The 16,351-nt window shown below is 48.8% G+C and overlaps 1 protein-coding gene across 1 annotated transcript in view; it reads right to left on the minus strand.

Moving 5' to 3' along the window:
• Positions 1-286: 286 nt before the first annotated feature.
• The window catches only part of LOC129708150 (uncharacterized), a 19,917-nt gene continuing 3,852 nt past the window's right edge, over positions 287-16,351 (minus strand). Inside the window, exons 3-7 of the mRNA XM_055653734.1 lie at positions 13,756-13,840; positions 13,633-13,658; positions 11,501-11,575; positions 8,055-8,143; positions 287-3,158 (exon numbers count right to left, since the gene is read on the minus strand). Coding sequence (XP_055509709.1) covers positions 2,183-3,158; positions 8,055-8,143; positions 11,501-11,575; positions 13,633-13,658; positions 13,756-13,840 — 1,251 coding nt within the window. The 3' untranslated portion in view covers positions 287-2,182. The remainder of the gene's footprint in view (positions 3,159-8,054; positions 8,144-11,500; positions 11,576-13,632; positions 13,659-13,755; positions 13,841-16,351) is intronic.

Raw genomic sequence — 16,351 nt, forward strand, 5'->3', positions numbered from 1 at the left:
TAATAGAAGATATAGATACTAGATCAAATGGGACCCGTTGGGTCCCTGTCACACGGGGAACGCAATATTCCACCACTCACCCATAGCCCCCAACTGCGCAGGCGTGGCTAATAGGTTCCCATTGTGACGTCAGAGATCCCCGTTGTGACGCGAGTCACGGCAACCCTCCCCAAGTGTGCCTCGCCATCCCTCTTCCTATCCTCCTCCTCCATTCCTCCACTCCCTCCCTGATCTCTCCCTCCCTCTCCTTTCCCCTACTCTCAGTCACTCCCTTCCACCCTCCATAACCCCTCTCCCCTCCCTATCCCTCTTGATGTCATTGTGAGGTGGAACACTGCTGGCGGGAAGTTTATATAAATGAGATCCCATCGTGACATCGTACGCTGCTAACGGCCAGTGCAGATGGAAGAGATTTTTGTCAAAGTGGTTTTTGTAAAGTTTAAAATGTAAATAACTTGTAAAATATACCATAAATCTGAACAAAACTAGATACAACACACCACAGAACAATGCTGAGTAAGGTGGGCCAAATATTGTAATGTTATCGTGTACCATTTTGGCGTAATTTCAGGAACAGAATCACGGATATACTAACAAAGATGAGAATTTTAGTAAACCAGACCAAGTGGGACTGTCACACAGGAGACCTAGTCCCCCAATGCAACCTGTTCCCCGAATGCAGTATTCCACCATTTACCCATAGCCCTCACAGGAGGCCTGGTCCGCCAACGCAACCCGTTCCCCAACGCAATATTCCACCACTCATCCATAACCCCCACGGGAGGCCTGGTCCTCCAATGCAACTGGTTCCTCAACGCAATACTCCACCACTCAACCAGGGCCCCCAACTGTGCAGGAACTGCTCATTTTGCCTCATTCACCCTCCCTCATTTTTAAACTTAAAAAAAAAATGCAATTGCACTTGCTAGCTAGCAGAACTAGCTAGCAGAACTAAGTGTACTGTGCCTTTAAAAAAAATGCATTGGCACTTGCTAGAGCTAGCAGGACTCAGTGTACTTGTACAATGTTGGGGAGCAGGGCCACAATCCCATTGTGACATCACAGCTGTAATCTTCCCACTAGTGGAAACATCCTCTCCACGTCCACATGGTCGGCGCAGCGGTAGAGTTGCTGCCTCACGGCGCCAGAGACCCGGTTTCAATCCCTACGGAGTTTGTACGTTCTCCCCGTGACCTGCGTGGGTTTTCTCCGGGTGCTCTGGTTTCCTCCCACACTCCAAAGGCTTGTAGCTTAATTGACATTGGCATAAATGTAAAATTGTTCCTGGTGTGCGCAGGATAATGTTAAATTGTGGGGATCGCTGGTTGGTGCGGACATGATGGGCAGAAGGGCTTGTTTCCGCACTCTATCTCTAAACTAAAACTAAAACAAATCCACTCTATCCAGGCCCTTCACTGGATTCATATTTTTCTTTCACTAAAGACTAATTCACAACTTTGCAGCAATTGTGAAAAACGTAGAAACATAGAAAATAGGTGCAGGAGTAGGCCATTCGGCCCTTCAAGCCTGCACCGTCATTCAATATGATCATGGCTGATCATCCTGTACTGCTCAGTATCCCGTACCTGCCTTCTCTCCATACCCCCTGATCCCTTTAGCCACAAGGGCCACATCTAACTCCCTCTTAAATATAGCCAATGAACTGGCCTCAACTACCTTCTGTGACAGAGAATTCCAGAGATTCACCACTCTCTGTGTAAAAAATCTTTTTCTCATCTCGGTCCTAAAAGATTTTCCCCTTATTCTTAAACTGTGACCCCTTGTTCTGGACTTCACCAACATTGGGAACAATCTTCCTGCATCTAGCCTGTCCAACCCCTTGAGAATTGTGTAAGTTTCTATAAGATCCCCCTCAATCTTCTAAATTCTAGCGAGTACAAGCCGAGTCTATCCAGTCTCCAAAACCATTTGCTTGTGGTCACCTACTCACAAATCTTTACTGGTAAAGTATTAAAATTCATCTTTATTCCCAACATATATATATATATATTTTTTTTTAAAAGAGAAAACAGTGACATCGTAAAAATCTGCAGTATCTAGGTGTGGGAAAAGGAGGAGTAAATTTTGGTGATGTGATTCAGGGGAAGATTCGAGACAAGAGGGGGAGATACGAGGGTTCTGTGCAGAGACGAGTATTTCAGTTCTGCGGGAAGGATGCAGGCTACACCTGCTTCTTCTTGTGCTTGTAGTGTATGATGTTGGCGGGCTTGTTGTGTACAGCCAGGGTTTGCCCAGCATCCACTGCGCTGAAGGGTTGGTTATTGACGAAGGCAGAGTCGTTCCTGCTGAGGATGACCTGTTCGGGGACATTGCGCTTGTAGGGGAGGTAGGAGCTCCAGTTGGCCCTGCGGTGCCTCCTGTGTTTCAGGTCCTCGCTGGACGAGTGCAGATCGTGGGGGTCGCTGCAGGACTGGCCGGACGACACCCGGTACGGGTGCTTGTGGTGGCCCATCTTGGCCGGGTTGGCCTTCTTGAGGCACGCCTCGGAGTAGGGCTGTTGCTGCTGCAGGCAGGCCAGGTCTCCTCTCCGGCACTTCCTGCTCCTCTTGGCCTTCTTGCGGGTGGAGGAGGAGGAGGCCTTGGGGCTGGATCCCGGCCCCGTGTCCGGCTGCCTGCCCTTCTCCCTCTGGATGGTCAGGAGCTGGGTCTTCTCCAACTGCACGATGCGGTTGATCAGTCGGCCCAAGGGGCTGTTGGGTCTGGCGGGCAGGGCATCTTTCCACTGGTGCTCCTCCAGCAAGGACAACTCGCCAAAGTCCACCCTGTTGAAAGGCGGCGGCAGGAAGTCGGGGTAGGGGTACCCGCTGTCCTCTTCCTCCATCTTTTGCCCAGAGGACATCTCCTCGGCTTCCGAGGGATCCTGGCCAAGGTCCACGCAGGAACGGCGGGCGGTGCATTGGCCACCGGGCAGCAGCACGCTGGGCTTGTTGTTGGTGGGCTTCAGGATCCACAGAGGGAGGAAGAAGCGCCGGTCCCCCCTCCTCACCGGGATGGGCCGACAGTGGAACGGGTCGATGGGCTCACCGTCACCTCTGCACCCCTCGATCCCCGGCCATCGGGCGTTGTGCAAGGCAGAGGCACGCGGTGGCAACGATGAGTGGAAGTGGACATCCCGCTGTGGACCTGACGTCTGTACGCTGTGGGTCAAACCCGTTGGAATTAGTTGCGGCATGCATGCGATCGTTTAAAAAATAATAATAATAATAATAATAATAATTGCACTACTATGACTATGCACATAAATATATTTATTTATTGCTCAAATTCTATGTCACTCTTCTAGGGAGATGCTAACCGTCTTTCGTTGTCTCTGTACTGTACACTGCACAATGACAAAGTTTCAATCTGAATCTGAATCTGAATCTGAATCATGTACCGACCTCCCTTCCATTGACTCCATCTACACCTCACGCTGCCTCGGCAAGGCCAGCAGCATCATCAAGGACCAGTCTCAACCCCGGTCACTACTATCTAAATGGCGTCAAGTTGGGAAAAGGGGAAGAACAACGGGATCTGGGGGTCCTTGTACATCAGTCTATGAAAGTAAGCATGCAGGTACAGCAGGCAGTGAAGAAAGGGAATGGCATGTTGGCCTTTATAACAAGAGGAATCAAATATAGGAGCAAAGAGGTCCTTCTGCAGTTGTACAGAGCCCTAGTGAGACCACACCTGGAGTATTGTGTGCAGTTTTGGTCCCCTAATTTGAGGCAGGACATTCTTGCTATTGAGGGAATGCAGCGTAGGTTTACAAGGTTAATCCCGGGATGGCGGGACTGTCATATGCTGAGAGAATGGAGCGGCTGGGCTTGTACACTCTGGAGTTTAGAAGGATGAGAGGGTATCTCATTGAAAGATATAAGATCGTTAAGGGCTTGGACACACTAGAGGCAGGAAACATGTTCCCGATGTTGGGGGAGTCCAGTACCAGGGACCACAGTTTAAGAATAAGGAGTAAGCCATTTAGAACGGAGACGAGGAAACACTTTTTCTCACAGAGAGTGGTGAGTCTGTGGAATTCTCTGCCTCAGAGGGCGGTGGAGGCAGGTTCTCTGGATGCTTTCAAGATAGCTAGATAGGGCTCTTAAAAATAGCAGTCAGGTGATATGGGGAGAAGGCAGGAACGGGATACTGATTGTGGATGATCAGCCATGATCACATTGAACTGGCTCGATGGGCCGAATGGCCTCCTCCTGCACCTATTGTCTATTGTCTGTTCTCCCCACTCCCATTTAGTGCAAGGTGAAGCCAGTAAAGTCCGATCAAATATAGTCCATGGGTCTCCACTGAGGTAGATAGTAGTTCAGCACCGCTCTCTGGTTGTGGTAGGATGGTTCAGTTGCGTGATAACAGCTGGGAAGAAACTATCCCTGAATCTGGAGGTGTGCGTTTTCACACTTCTGTACCCTGTGCCTGACGGGAGGACAGGACCGCTCTCTAGTTGGTGATGGAATGGCTCAGTCCCTCCCATGGTTGGCTTATCCAGATGATTAACTGAACCATCCGCTCACCAGCTAGAGTATGGTCATGACCTCCCATCCACCTCATTGGAGACCTTTGATCAGACTTTATCGGACTTCAATATTATATTTTGCACTACATTTGGAGGTCATGTTACATAGAAACAGAGACAACAGGTGCAGGAGTAGGCGACTCGATCCTTCGAGCCAGCACCGCCATTCAATGTGATCATGGCTGATCATCCCCAATCAGTACCCCGTTCCTGCCTTCTCCCTTTGATTCTGCTAGCCCAAAGCGCTCTATCTAACTCTCTTTTGAAAGTATCCAGAGAACCTGCCTCCACCGCCCTCTGAGGCAGAGAATTCCACAGACTCACCACTCTCCGTGTGAAAATGTTTTTCCTCATCTCAGTTCTAAATGACTTACCTCTTATTCCTAAACTGTAGCCCCTGGTTCTGGACTCCCCCAACATCGGGAACATGTTTCTTCAATCTAGCGTGTCCAATCCATTAATAATTTTATATGTTTCCATAAGATCCCCTCTCATTCTTCTAAATTCCAGAGTATACAATCCCAGTCGCTCCATTCTTTCATCATATGACAGTCCCGCCATCCTAGGAATTAACCTCATGAACTTACGTTGCACTCCCTCAATAGCAAGAATGTCCTTCCTCAAATTAGGAGACCAAAACTGCACACAATACTCCAGGTGTGGTCTCACAACTGCAGAAGGACCTCTTTGCTCCTATACTCAACTCCTCTTGTTATGAAGACCAACATGCATACCATTAGATTTCCTCACTGTCTGCTATACCTGCATGCTTACTTTCAGTGACTGATGTACTAGGACATCCAGGTCTCGTTGTATTTACCCTTTTCCTAACCTGACACCATTCAGATAATAATCTGCCTTCCAGTTCTTGCCTCCAAAGTGGATAACCTCACATTTATCCACATTATACTGCATCTGCCAACTCACCCAACCTGTCCAAGTCACTTTGCATCCTCATAACATCCTCCTCACAGTTCACACTGCCATCCAGCTTTGTGTCACCTGCAAATTTGCTAATATTACTTTTAATTCCTTCATCTGAATCATTAATGTATATTGTAAATAGCTCCGGTCCCAGCACCGAGCGTTGCGGCACCCCACTAGTCACTACCTGCCATTCTGAAGGACCCGTTAATCCCTACTCTTTATTACCTGTGTCACTAATACATCTTTGATAATTGACTCCAGCATCTTCCCCTCCACCAATGTCAGGCTAACTGGTCTATAATTCCCTTCTTTCTCTCTCCCTCCTTTCTTGAAAAGTGGGATAACATTAGCTACCCTCCAATCCACAGGAACTGATCCTGAATCTATAGAACATTGGAAAATGATCAGAAAGGCATCCACGGTTTCTAAAGCCACCTCCTTGAGTACCCTGGGATGCAGACCATCGGGCCCTGGGGATTTATCAGCCTTCAGTCCCATCAGTCTACACAACACCACTTCCTGACTAATGTGAATTTCCTTCAGTTCCTCCATCACCCTCTGCCCCCTAGTACATCAGGAAGATTGTTTGTTTTCTCATTAGTGAAGACAGAAGCAAAGTGTCTGTTCAACTCATCTGCCATTTCCTTGTTCCCCATAATAAATTCACCTGTTTCAGTCTTCAAGGGTCCCACATTTGTCTTAACTATTTTTTTCCTCTTCACATACCTAAAGAAGCTTTTACTATCCTGCTTTATATTCTTGACTAGCTTACCTTCGTACCTCATCTTTTCTTCCCGTATTGTCTTTTTCGTTATCTTCTGTTGATCTTTAATAGATTTGCAATCCTCTGGCTTCCTGCTCACCTATGCTACATTATACTTCTTCTCTTTTAATTTTATACTGTCCTTGACTTCCCTTGTCAGCCACGGTCGACTCTTACTCCCCTTAGAATCTCTCCTCCTCTTTGAAATGAAATGATCCTGCACCTTGTGGTTTATTCCCAGAAATTCCTGCTGTTGCTGTTCCACTGTCATCCCTGCTAGTGTACCTTTCCAGTCAACTTTGGCCAGCTCCTCCCTCATGGCTCCATAGTCCCCTTTGTTCAACTGCAATACTGACGGTTCTGATTTTACCTTCTCCCTCTCCAATTGCAGATTAAAACATCATATTATAGTCACTACCTCCTAATGGTTCATTACACAATACTAAATCTAGAATTGCCTTCTCCCTGGCAGTTGTATAAGACATTGGTGAGATGTTTAGAGTATTGTGTTCAGTTCTGGGCAGCATGTAGAGAAGATGTTATCAAACTGGAAAGGGTACAGAGAAGATTTACGAGGATGTTGCCAGGAGCTGATAGTCTGAGCTGGAGGGAGAGGGTGAGCAGGCTGGGACTTTAAATGCAATTAAAGTCTTTTGCCCAAAGTAGGGGAATCGAGAACCAGTGGACACAAGTTTAAGGTGAGGGGGGGGGCAAGGATAGCTTTAGAGGTATACGGGCCAAACGCAGGCAGGTAGGACTAGTATCGATGGGACATGCAGGCCAGTGTGGGCAAGTTGGGCTGAAGGGCCTGTTTCCATGCTCAATATTATACTCTAATGGGCCTGTCGCACTTAGGTGATATTTTAGGCGACTACAGGTGACTAGGCTGTTGCCACATGGTCGCCAGGGTGTCGCCTGTACGGTCGTGAGGCGTCTCCTCAGTTACCCAAACAGTTGTAGCGTCTTTCTGGTCACCGCTGGATTTTCAACATGCAACAGTGGCGGCAGTGGGCGTGACGCCAATGAGCGTAGCTTGACTTCTCCCGACGTGGGTCCTGTCGTAGGTGGTCGCCAGGTGACATAGGTTGTCGCCAGGTGCTGACTCCGGTGAATTCCATCGTCGCATTCGCCGGCAGTCGCCTAGCAACGTGGGACAGGCCCATTAATCTTTTACTTATCCCACAACTTACACCTGCGCTGGGCCAGGGTCAGTCGACAACACTGCCAAGACAACGGACCTTTATGGCCAGCTGAACATAAAGCAACTTGGATTTCGAAAATGGTGCCATAACCTGGCGACTAGTCTTAGTTTAGTTTAGAGATACAGCGTGGAAACAGGCCCTTCAGCCCATCAAGACAACATCGACCGCACATTAATACTGTCCGACAGAGACTAGGGGCAATTTACATTTACACCAAGCCAATTAACCTACAAACCTGTACGTCTTTGGAGTGTGGAAGGAAACCGAAGATCTCGGAGAAAACCCACGGGGTCACGGGGAGAACGTACAAACTCCGTACAGACAGCGCCCGTAGGATTGAACCTGGGTCTCCAGCGCTGTGAGCGATGTAAGCCGCCGTATAATACAGTATAATATTGTATATGGTCCCAGTGTGCTAAATTCAGAGAGATGGGAGAGGGGAGAAGAGGGAGTGGCCAGGGTGCGACTGGTCCTTGATGATGCTGCTGGCCTTGCCGAGGCAGCGTGAGGTGTAGATGGAGTCGATGGAAGGGAGGTTGGTTTGTGTGACGGGGCAGGGAGGTAACATCCTGGTGTATGTCCACTGCACATCTCCAGGTTGATGCCTGCGTTGAGCAGGGTCTTTGCTCACCTGCCTGTTGAGGCCCCAGTGGGCTCCAGCTGCTGATTCACAGTGTTTTTCTTCCACACCTGCTCTGCCTCCGGCGTGGATCTGTAAACCTGCAGAAACAAGGAAACGTGTTTTACTATACCAGGGAGAAACTGCAGATGCTGGTTTAACTCGAAGATAGACACAAATGGCGGATGTGCAGGAGTGGGCGCCGTCTGTGTATGGCAGCCTGCCCGCAGTCCGTCTCTACACCTTTTTTAAATTTTATTTTATTTTAAGTCCTGTTAAGGTCTTCTATGTGGGGGTGGGGAAGGGGGAATTTTATTTCTTAGTCCCCTACCTGGTCGGAGAGGCAGTATCCCTCCGAGCTGCTGCTTCGCCCCGTCCTCGCGGCCTACAATCGAAAATCGAGCGGCATTTCCTGTCGTGGACCGGCTGGGGCTACAGCTTCGGCGGCGGTGGCGCAGCGCTGGGATACCAACACGGAGCGGGCGATGCCTTACCGGGTCGCCGTGCGGTAAGCTCCGGAGCGCTGTGGCCACCGACTCCCAACATCGCGGAGCTGTGGCTGCGGGCGTCCGGCTGGATTTGGAGCACCGCAGAGCCAGGGTTCGAGTTCGCCGGGGTCGGAGCTCCAACCGGCGCGGCCTGAGGGCTACGAGTGCCCCGGTCTCCGGGGAGGAGGCAGCCGCTCCAGACTTTTCCAAGCCGCTGTGGAATGTTTCATCCAACGCCGAAGTTCCATCTTCACGGCAAGAGGGCCCTGAAAATCATCGGACTGGCTGCACGGCCACAAATGGGCCTCGACCTCGGGTGTTTCACAGAGGACTTAACTTTCTGGTGCCTTTCCCCACAGTGGAAACTTTTGATTCTGCTGTGGGGGGGATGCTTGTGTTGAACTCTATAATGTGTTGTGTCCATTTTATTTTATTTTTTTAACCTTTTTCTATGGTTTGTATGGAAACCTATTATTTAAGTTATGTAAAGCACTTTGGTGTCAATGCGAGTTGACTTAAAACGTGCTATATAAATAAAACTTACTTACTTACATACTAAATGCTGGAGTAACTCAGCGGGTCAGGCAGCATCTCTGGAGAACATAGATAGGTGACGTTTCACAGAGTGCTGGAGTAACTCAGCAGGTCAGGCAGCATCTCTGGAGAGAAGGAATGGGTGACGTTTCACAGAGTGCTGGAGTAACTCTGCGGGTCAGGCAGCATCTCTGGAGAACATCGATAGGTGATGTTCCAGTCTGAGGAAATGTGGGGAAAAAGAGTCTCTGGGGAAAGGGCTCTCACGTTTCCAAGTCTCGACTCGAAACGTCACCCATTCCTTGTCTCCAGCGATGCTGCCTGACCCGTTGCGTTACTCCAGCTTTTTGAGGCTATCTTCGTGTTTACCAGGATGTTGGCAGGACTCTTGGACTGAATGGATGTGGAGAGGATGTTTCCACTAGTGGGAAAGTCTAGCACTAAAGGGCACAGCCTCAGAATTAAAGGACGTTCCTTTAGGAAGGTGATGAGGAGAATTTCTTTAATCAGAGGGTGGTGAATCTGTGGAATTCTTTGCCACAGGAAGCTGTGGAGGCCAAGTCAGTGGATATTTTTAAGGCAGAGATAGATAGATTCTTGATCAGTACGGGTGTCAGGGGTTATGGGGAGAAGTCAGGAGAATTGGATTAGGAGAGATAGATCAGCCATGGTTGAATGGTGGAGTGGACTTGATGGGCCGAATGGCGTAATTCTGCTCCTTATGTCTTATGTCTCAAGGGCTTGAGCTGTAGAGAGAGGCTGAACAGGCTGGGACTATATTCCTTGGAGCGCAGGAGAATGAGGGGTGAACTGATAGAGGTGAAACCATGAGAGGACTAGATGTGGAGTACTAGATGGAGGACTAGATGGGTAGACGCACAGCGTCTCTTGCCAAAAGTCTCTTTAGTTTAGATTAATTTATTCTCCTGTGCACTGAGTTAGAGTTAAGTAAGATGTTGATGAGGCTCACATTTATTTCCACAGTGTAGCTGCAGATAGTCATAGAGTGATACAGGGTGGAAACAGGCCCTTCAGCTCAACCTGCCCACACCGGCCAACTTGCCCAATCGACACTAGTCCCTGCATCTAAACCTGGCCCATCCATGTTATCTGTTCAAGTGTCTTTTAAATGTTGCCACAGCCAGCCTCAACTACCTCCTCCGGCAGCTCGTTCCATACACCCACCACCCTCTGTGTGAAAACATTGCCCCTCAGGTTCCAATTAAATCTTTCCCCTCTTCCCTTAAAACGATGTCCTCCGACTTTAGACTTTAGAGATACAGCAAGGAAACAGGCCCTTCGGTCCTCCAAGTCCCCGCTCCCCCATACACTAACACTATCCTACACACTAGGGCCAACTTACAGCTTAATTAATCTACAAACCTGCGTCTTTGGAGTGTGGGAGGAAACCAGAGCACCCATAGAAAACCCACGCAGGTCACGGGGAGAATGTGCAAACTCCATACGGATAGCATCCGTAGTCAGGATCGAACCCAGATCACTGCTGTTGTAAGGCAGCAACTCTACCGCTGCGCCACTGTACTGCTCCAGGTCCCTTCCCCTCCCATATACTCCACACCCCTTCCCTTCTCTCTATGTGTTCAGTTTATTGTCATGTGTTCCGAGGTACTGTGAAAAGCTTTTGTTGCGTGCTAACCAGTCAGCGGAAAGACAACACATGATTACAATCAAGCCATTTACAGTATACAGGCACATGATAAGGGAATAACGTTTAGTGCAAAATAAAGCCAGTAAAGTCCGATCAAAAATAGTCCGAGGGTCACCAGTGAGGTAGATAGTAGTTCGGCACTGTTCTCTGGTTTTGGTAAGATGGTTCAGTTGCCTGATAACAGTTGGGAAAAAACTGTAGATAGACACAAAAATCTGGAGTAACTCAGCGGGTCAGGCAGCATCTCTGGAAAACATGGATAGGTGACGTTTCACAGAGTGCTGGAGTAACTCAGCGGGTCAGGCAGCATCTGTGGAGAACTCGGATAGGTGACGTTTCACAGAGTGCTGGAGTAACTCAGCGGGACGGGAAGCATCTCTGTAGAGCAGGAATGGGTAACGTCTCGGGTCGAGACCCTTCTTCAGACTGGTTAGGCGAAGAGGGAAACAAGAGATACAGACGGTGATGTGGAGATAAAGAACAATGAATGAAAGATATGCAAAAAAGTAACGATGATAAAGGAAACAGGCCATTGTTGGCTGTTTGTTGGGTGAGAACGAGAAGCTGGTGCAACGTGGGTGGGGGAGGGATGGAGAGAGAGGGAATGCCGGGGCTACCTGAAGTTGGAGAAATCAATATTCATACCACTGGGGTGTAAGCTGCCCAAGAGTAACGGTTCCTGAATCTGGAGGCGTGTGTGTGCCCATGCCTGGCCCAGCATGGTGACCACACCGGGGCACCAGGGTCATGAGAAGCTGCCAACGTACCTTCCTCAGATCGCCACCAGATTCCCCCAGCGTGTTCAGCTCCGCCAGCTTCTGGATCAACATCTTGTACGATGGCTGGTGGAAGCCAGAGGGGAAAACATTACTGACATCAAACGCCACCCCTGTACAACAGATAGGGCTGGCTATGTTGCAGGAAGGAATGGCAGACATCTTTCCAGACAACTGCAGGTTGGACTATTGCTATTGAGGGGGTGCAGCGTAGGTTTACAGGGTTAATTCCCGGGATGGCGGGACTGTCATATGCTGAGAGAATGGAGCGGCTGGGCTTGTACACTCTGGAGTTTAGAAGGATGAGAGGATATCTCATTGAAACATATAAGACTGTTAAGGGTTGGGACATGCTAGAGGCAGGAAACATGTTCCTGATGTTGGGAGAGTCCAGAACCAGGGGTCACAGTTTAAGAATAAAGAGTAAGCCATTTAGAACGGAGACAAGGAAACACTTTTTCTCACAGAGAGTGGTGAGTCTGTGGAATTCTCTGCCTCAGAGGGCGGTGGAGGCAGGTTCTCTGGGTGCTTTCAAGAGAGAGCGAGATAGGGCTCATAAAGATAGCGGAGTCAGGGGATATGGGGAGAAGGCAGGAACGGGGTACTGATTGGGGATGATCAGCCATGATGGCGGTGCTGGCTCGAAGGGACGAATGGCCTACTCCTGCACCTATTGTCTATTGTCTACTATGGATTGTTCCCTCTGGAATGCCAGATGTTGAGGGAAGATTGTGCCCAGTACTCGCTGGAGTTTAGAAGGATGAGGGGTTACCTCATTGAAACTTACCGAATAGTGAAAGGCCTTGATAGAGTGGATGTGGAGAGGATGTTTCCACTGGTGGGAGAATCTAGGACCAGAGGGCACAGCCTCAGAATAAAAGTGCGCTCTTTTGAAATCTGAGGTGAGGAAGAATTTCTTTAGCCAGAGGGTGGTGAATCTGTGGCTCATTGCTGTGGAGGCCAAGTCAGTGGATATTTTTGAGGCAGAGATCGACAAGTTCTTGATTAGAACGGGTGTCAAGGGTTATGGGGAGAAGGCAGAAAAATGGGGTTTGGAGACATAGATCAGCCATGATTGAATGGCGGAGCAGACGATGGGCAGAATGGCCTAAATCTAATCCTATCACACAAGCTTATGAACTTATAAAGTAGGTGGTACTTTAGATAGTGAAGATGGTTGTGAAAATTTGCAGCAGGATCTGGATTGATTGGCCAGGTGGGAGGAGGAATGGTTGACGGAATTTAATACAGAGAAATGTGGGGTTGCATTTTGGGACGTCTAACAAGGGCAGGACCTACACAGTGAATGGTCGGCCTCTGGGTAGTGTTGTAGAGCAGAGGGATCTAGGAGTGCAGGTACATGGTTCCTTGAAAGTCGAGTCGCAGGTAGATAAGGTGGTCAAAAAGGCTTTTGGCACTTTGGCCTTCATCAGTCAGAGTATTGAGTCTAAAAGTTGGGATGTTATGTTGCAGTTGTACAAGATGTTGGTGAGGCCGCATTTAGAGTGTGTGTTCAGTTCTGGGCACCATGTTATAGGCAAGATGTTGTCAAGCTGGTAAGAGTTCAGAGAAGATTTACGAGGATGTTGCCAGGACTAGACGGTGTGAGCTATAGTGAGAGGTTAACTAGGCTGGGACTTTCTTCCTTAGAGCGCAGGAGGATGAAGGGGTGATCTTATTGAGGTGTATAAAAATCATGAGAGGAATAGATCGGGTAGACGCACAGATTCTCTTGCCCAGAGTAGGGGAATCGAGGACCAGAGGACATAGGTTTAAAGTGAAGGGGAAAAGATTTAAAAGGTAACTTTCTCACACAGAGGGTGGTGGGTGTATGGAACAAGCTGCCGGAGGAGGTAGTTGAGTCAGGGACTATCACAACATTTAAGAACCATTTTGACAGGTACATGGATAGGACAGGTTGGGAGGGATATGGGTTAAATGTAGGCAGATGGGACTGGTGGAGCTGGGACATGTTGGCCGTTGTGGGCAAGTTGGGGTGAGGGGCCTGTTTCCACACTGTATCACTCGATGACTCTCTGCCCTCAAGCATTTGATTATTCCACCCTGGTGAAACAAATCTCCTGTGATTAACCATTCAGGATAAATTCAAAGAAGTCGTTTACCTTGCTTCTGCCTTCTGACAGTTTTCCTTTGGGAACAAATTTATTTTTAGTTTATGTTTATGTTGCAAGATTCAAAACTGAATTCATTCACTGTGGGTAAAACCTCTTAGTAACATAACTCACCATTTTTTGTGAAGTCAGTTTCAACCTTATTAGAATTCCTGTTGTTAGTGGGCACGTCCCATTCTAAGCCACAGTCAGCAGCCATCTGCAACAACAGAAATATCTTGAAGGGCCTGTCCCACGAGCATGTGACTGTATGCGACAAGCGCGACCTAATGTGGTCGCTTGAGCCGTACGGCCTCGCGGGGCCGGTCCCACTTCGATCGCCGGAGCCGTATGGAGTTGTGCGGAGCTGGTCCGACATCGCGCGGGGCTCCGAAAAACTGACCGTGTTCAAAAATTCTGCACGGCAACGGCCTGCCAGCCCGCAGCCGCATTGAGGCCGTACGCACCGTCTTCACGGGCACACACAGCGTCTTGATGCCGTACGTCACGCGCGAACTTCCCACGGACATCGACTCGTACGTGGTCACTCGACTGCCGCGCGGCCCCCGCTTCCGGTTTGGTCGCGCTTGCCGCATGCAGTCGCATGCTCGTGGGACAGGCCCTTTAGTTTAGATTAAGTTCAAGTACAAGTAAGTTTATTGTCGTGTGTCCCTGTATAGGACAATGAAATTCTTGCTTTGCTTCAGCACACAGAACATAGTAGACATTTACTACAAAACAGATCAGTGTGTCCATATACAAACATGAATAAATAAACTGATAAAGTGCAAATAACAGAAAATGGGTTATTAATACTTTACTTTATTGTCACGTGGACCGAGGTACAGTAGAGGTGGTGCCATCGACGTTTGCAACGGCCTCTGCAGTCCGTCTGTCTTTTTTTTTTTTTTTTGTCCTGTTGAGTGTATAGTTTGTAGTGGTTTATATATTGTTTTTAACTGTGTATATGTGGGGGGGGCGGGAAACTTTTAAATCTCTTCCCTGTACGGGGGACCCAACTTTTTCCCTGTCGGGTCTCCGTTGTCGTTGGGGCCTAGCACCGTGGAGCGGCCTCCAACCGGAACGACCTGGGGGCTCCAGTCGCGGAGTCTGTGGACTCACCATCGTGGCGCTGGCCGGCTTCGGAGAGTGGAGAGCGGTGGTGGCGCGCGGCTACGACCCGACCCCGGAGCTTCGGAGGCTCCAGCCGCAGGCCTGGTGGCCGGTGACATCGGGAGCTCGCGGGTCCCTGGTGGGAGACCGCTTTTCGGAGCTCCCGCAACGACAACTTCTCCCGCCCGAATTGTGGGGTCGAAAACAACCCGGAGCGGGGCCTGACATCGCCCGGCGCGGCTTTAACGGCCGCGGGACTTGCCAGCGCCCGCCGGGGGCTCTAACATCAAGATCCGGAGCAGGGACTTACATTGCCCCGCGCGGCCTTAACAGCCATGGGACTTACCATCGCCCGCCGGGGGCTTTGACATCGGGAGAAGAATGGAGAGCAGGGGAGAGACAAGACTTTGCCTTCCAGCACAGTGAGGAGGAGATTCACTGTGATGGATGTTTGTGTGAACTGTGTTGGTGTGTGTGTCTTGTTAATTGTTTCTTTTTGTTGTATGACTGCAGAAACCAAATTTTGTTTGAACTTCATTTGAGGTTCAAATGACAATAAACTAAATTGTAATTGTAATTGTAAAAAAAACAGTTTTGTTGCATGTTGACCAGTCAGCAGAAAGACTGTACACGATTATCATCAAGCCCACATGGTACAGATACAGGAAACTTACCGAATAGTGAACGGCCTGGATAGAGTGGATGTGGAGAGGATGTTTCCACTAGTGGGAGAGTCTAGGGCTAGAGGTCACAGCCTCAGAATTAAAGGACGTTCCTTTAGGAAGGAGATGAAGAGGATTTGTTTTAGTCAGAGGGCGGGGAATCTGTGGAATTCTTTGCCACAGACGGCTGTGGAGGCCAAGTCAATGGATATTTTACGGCAGAGATGGATAGATTCTTGATTAGTGTGGGTGTCAGAGGTTATGGGGAGAAGGCAGGAGAATGGGGTTCGGAGGGAGAGATAGATCAGCCATGATTCAATGGTGAAGTAGACTTGATGGGCCGAATGGCCTAATTCTACTCCTATGAACGTATGAACTTTATAAAGGGAATAATGTTTAGTGCTAGATAAAGTCCAGTAATGTCTGATTAAAGATAATCCGAGATTCTCCAGTGAGGTTAGATGGGAGGTCAGGACCACTCTCTAGTTGGTGGTAGGATGGTTCAGTTGCCTGATACCAGCCGGGAAGAAACTGTCCCTGAATCTGGAGGTGTGCGTTTTCATTATCATTAGTTTTTAACTCCTGGGAATAAAACTGAGTGTGTAAATACTCAATAGGTCAGGCAGCAGCTGCAAAGGGCAAAACACATTTAATGTTTCATGACAATGACTTTTGATCAAACTCTTAAGTCTTTCCCTCTCTCTACAGATGCTACATGCCCCGTCAAGAATCAAGAGTAATAAAAAGGAACTGTAGATGCTAGTTTATACCAGAGATAGACAAAAAGTACACTTGTACTGTATCTGAGTTGCTTATTTAGTATGTGTCTAAGTGCTTATGTATAGTGATATTTGAGTTCCCCGTGGATTGTCACCTTGTCGTGGTGGAGAAGCTTGTGTGGTCCTGAGATCCTGAGAGCGATGCCGTCTGGAACTATGCTCCTGGTAGGGCCACCC

Source organism: Leucoraja erinacea, chromosome 2 (assembly GCF_028641065.1).
Source record: "Leucoraja erinacea ecotype New England chromosome 2, Leri_hhj_1, whole genome shotgun sequence".
In the NCBI taxonomy this organism is placed as follows: domain Eukaryota; kingdom Metazoa; phylum Chordata; class Chondrichthyes; order Rajiformes; family Rajidae; genus Leucoraja; species Leucoraja erinaceus.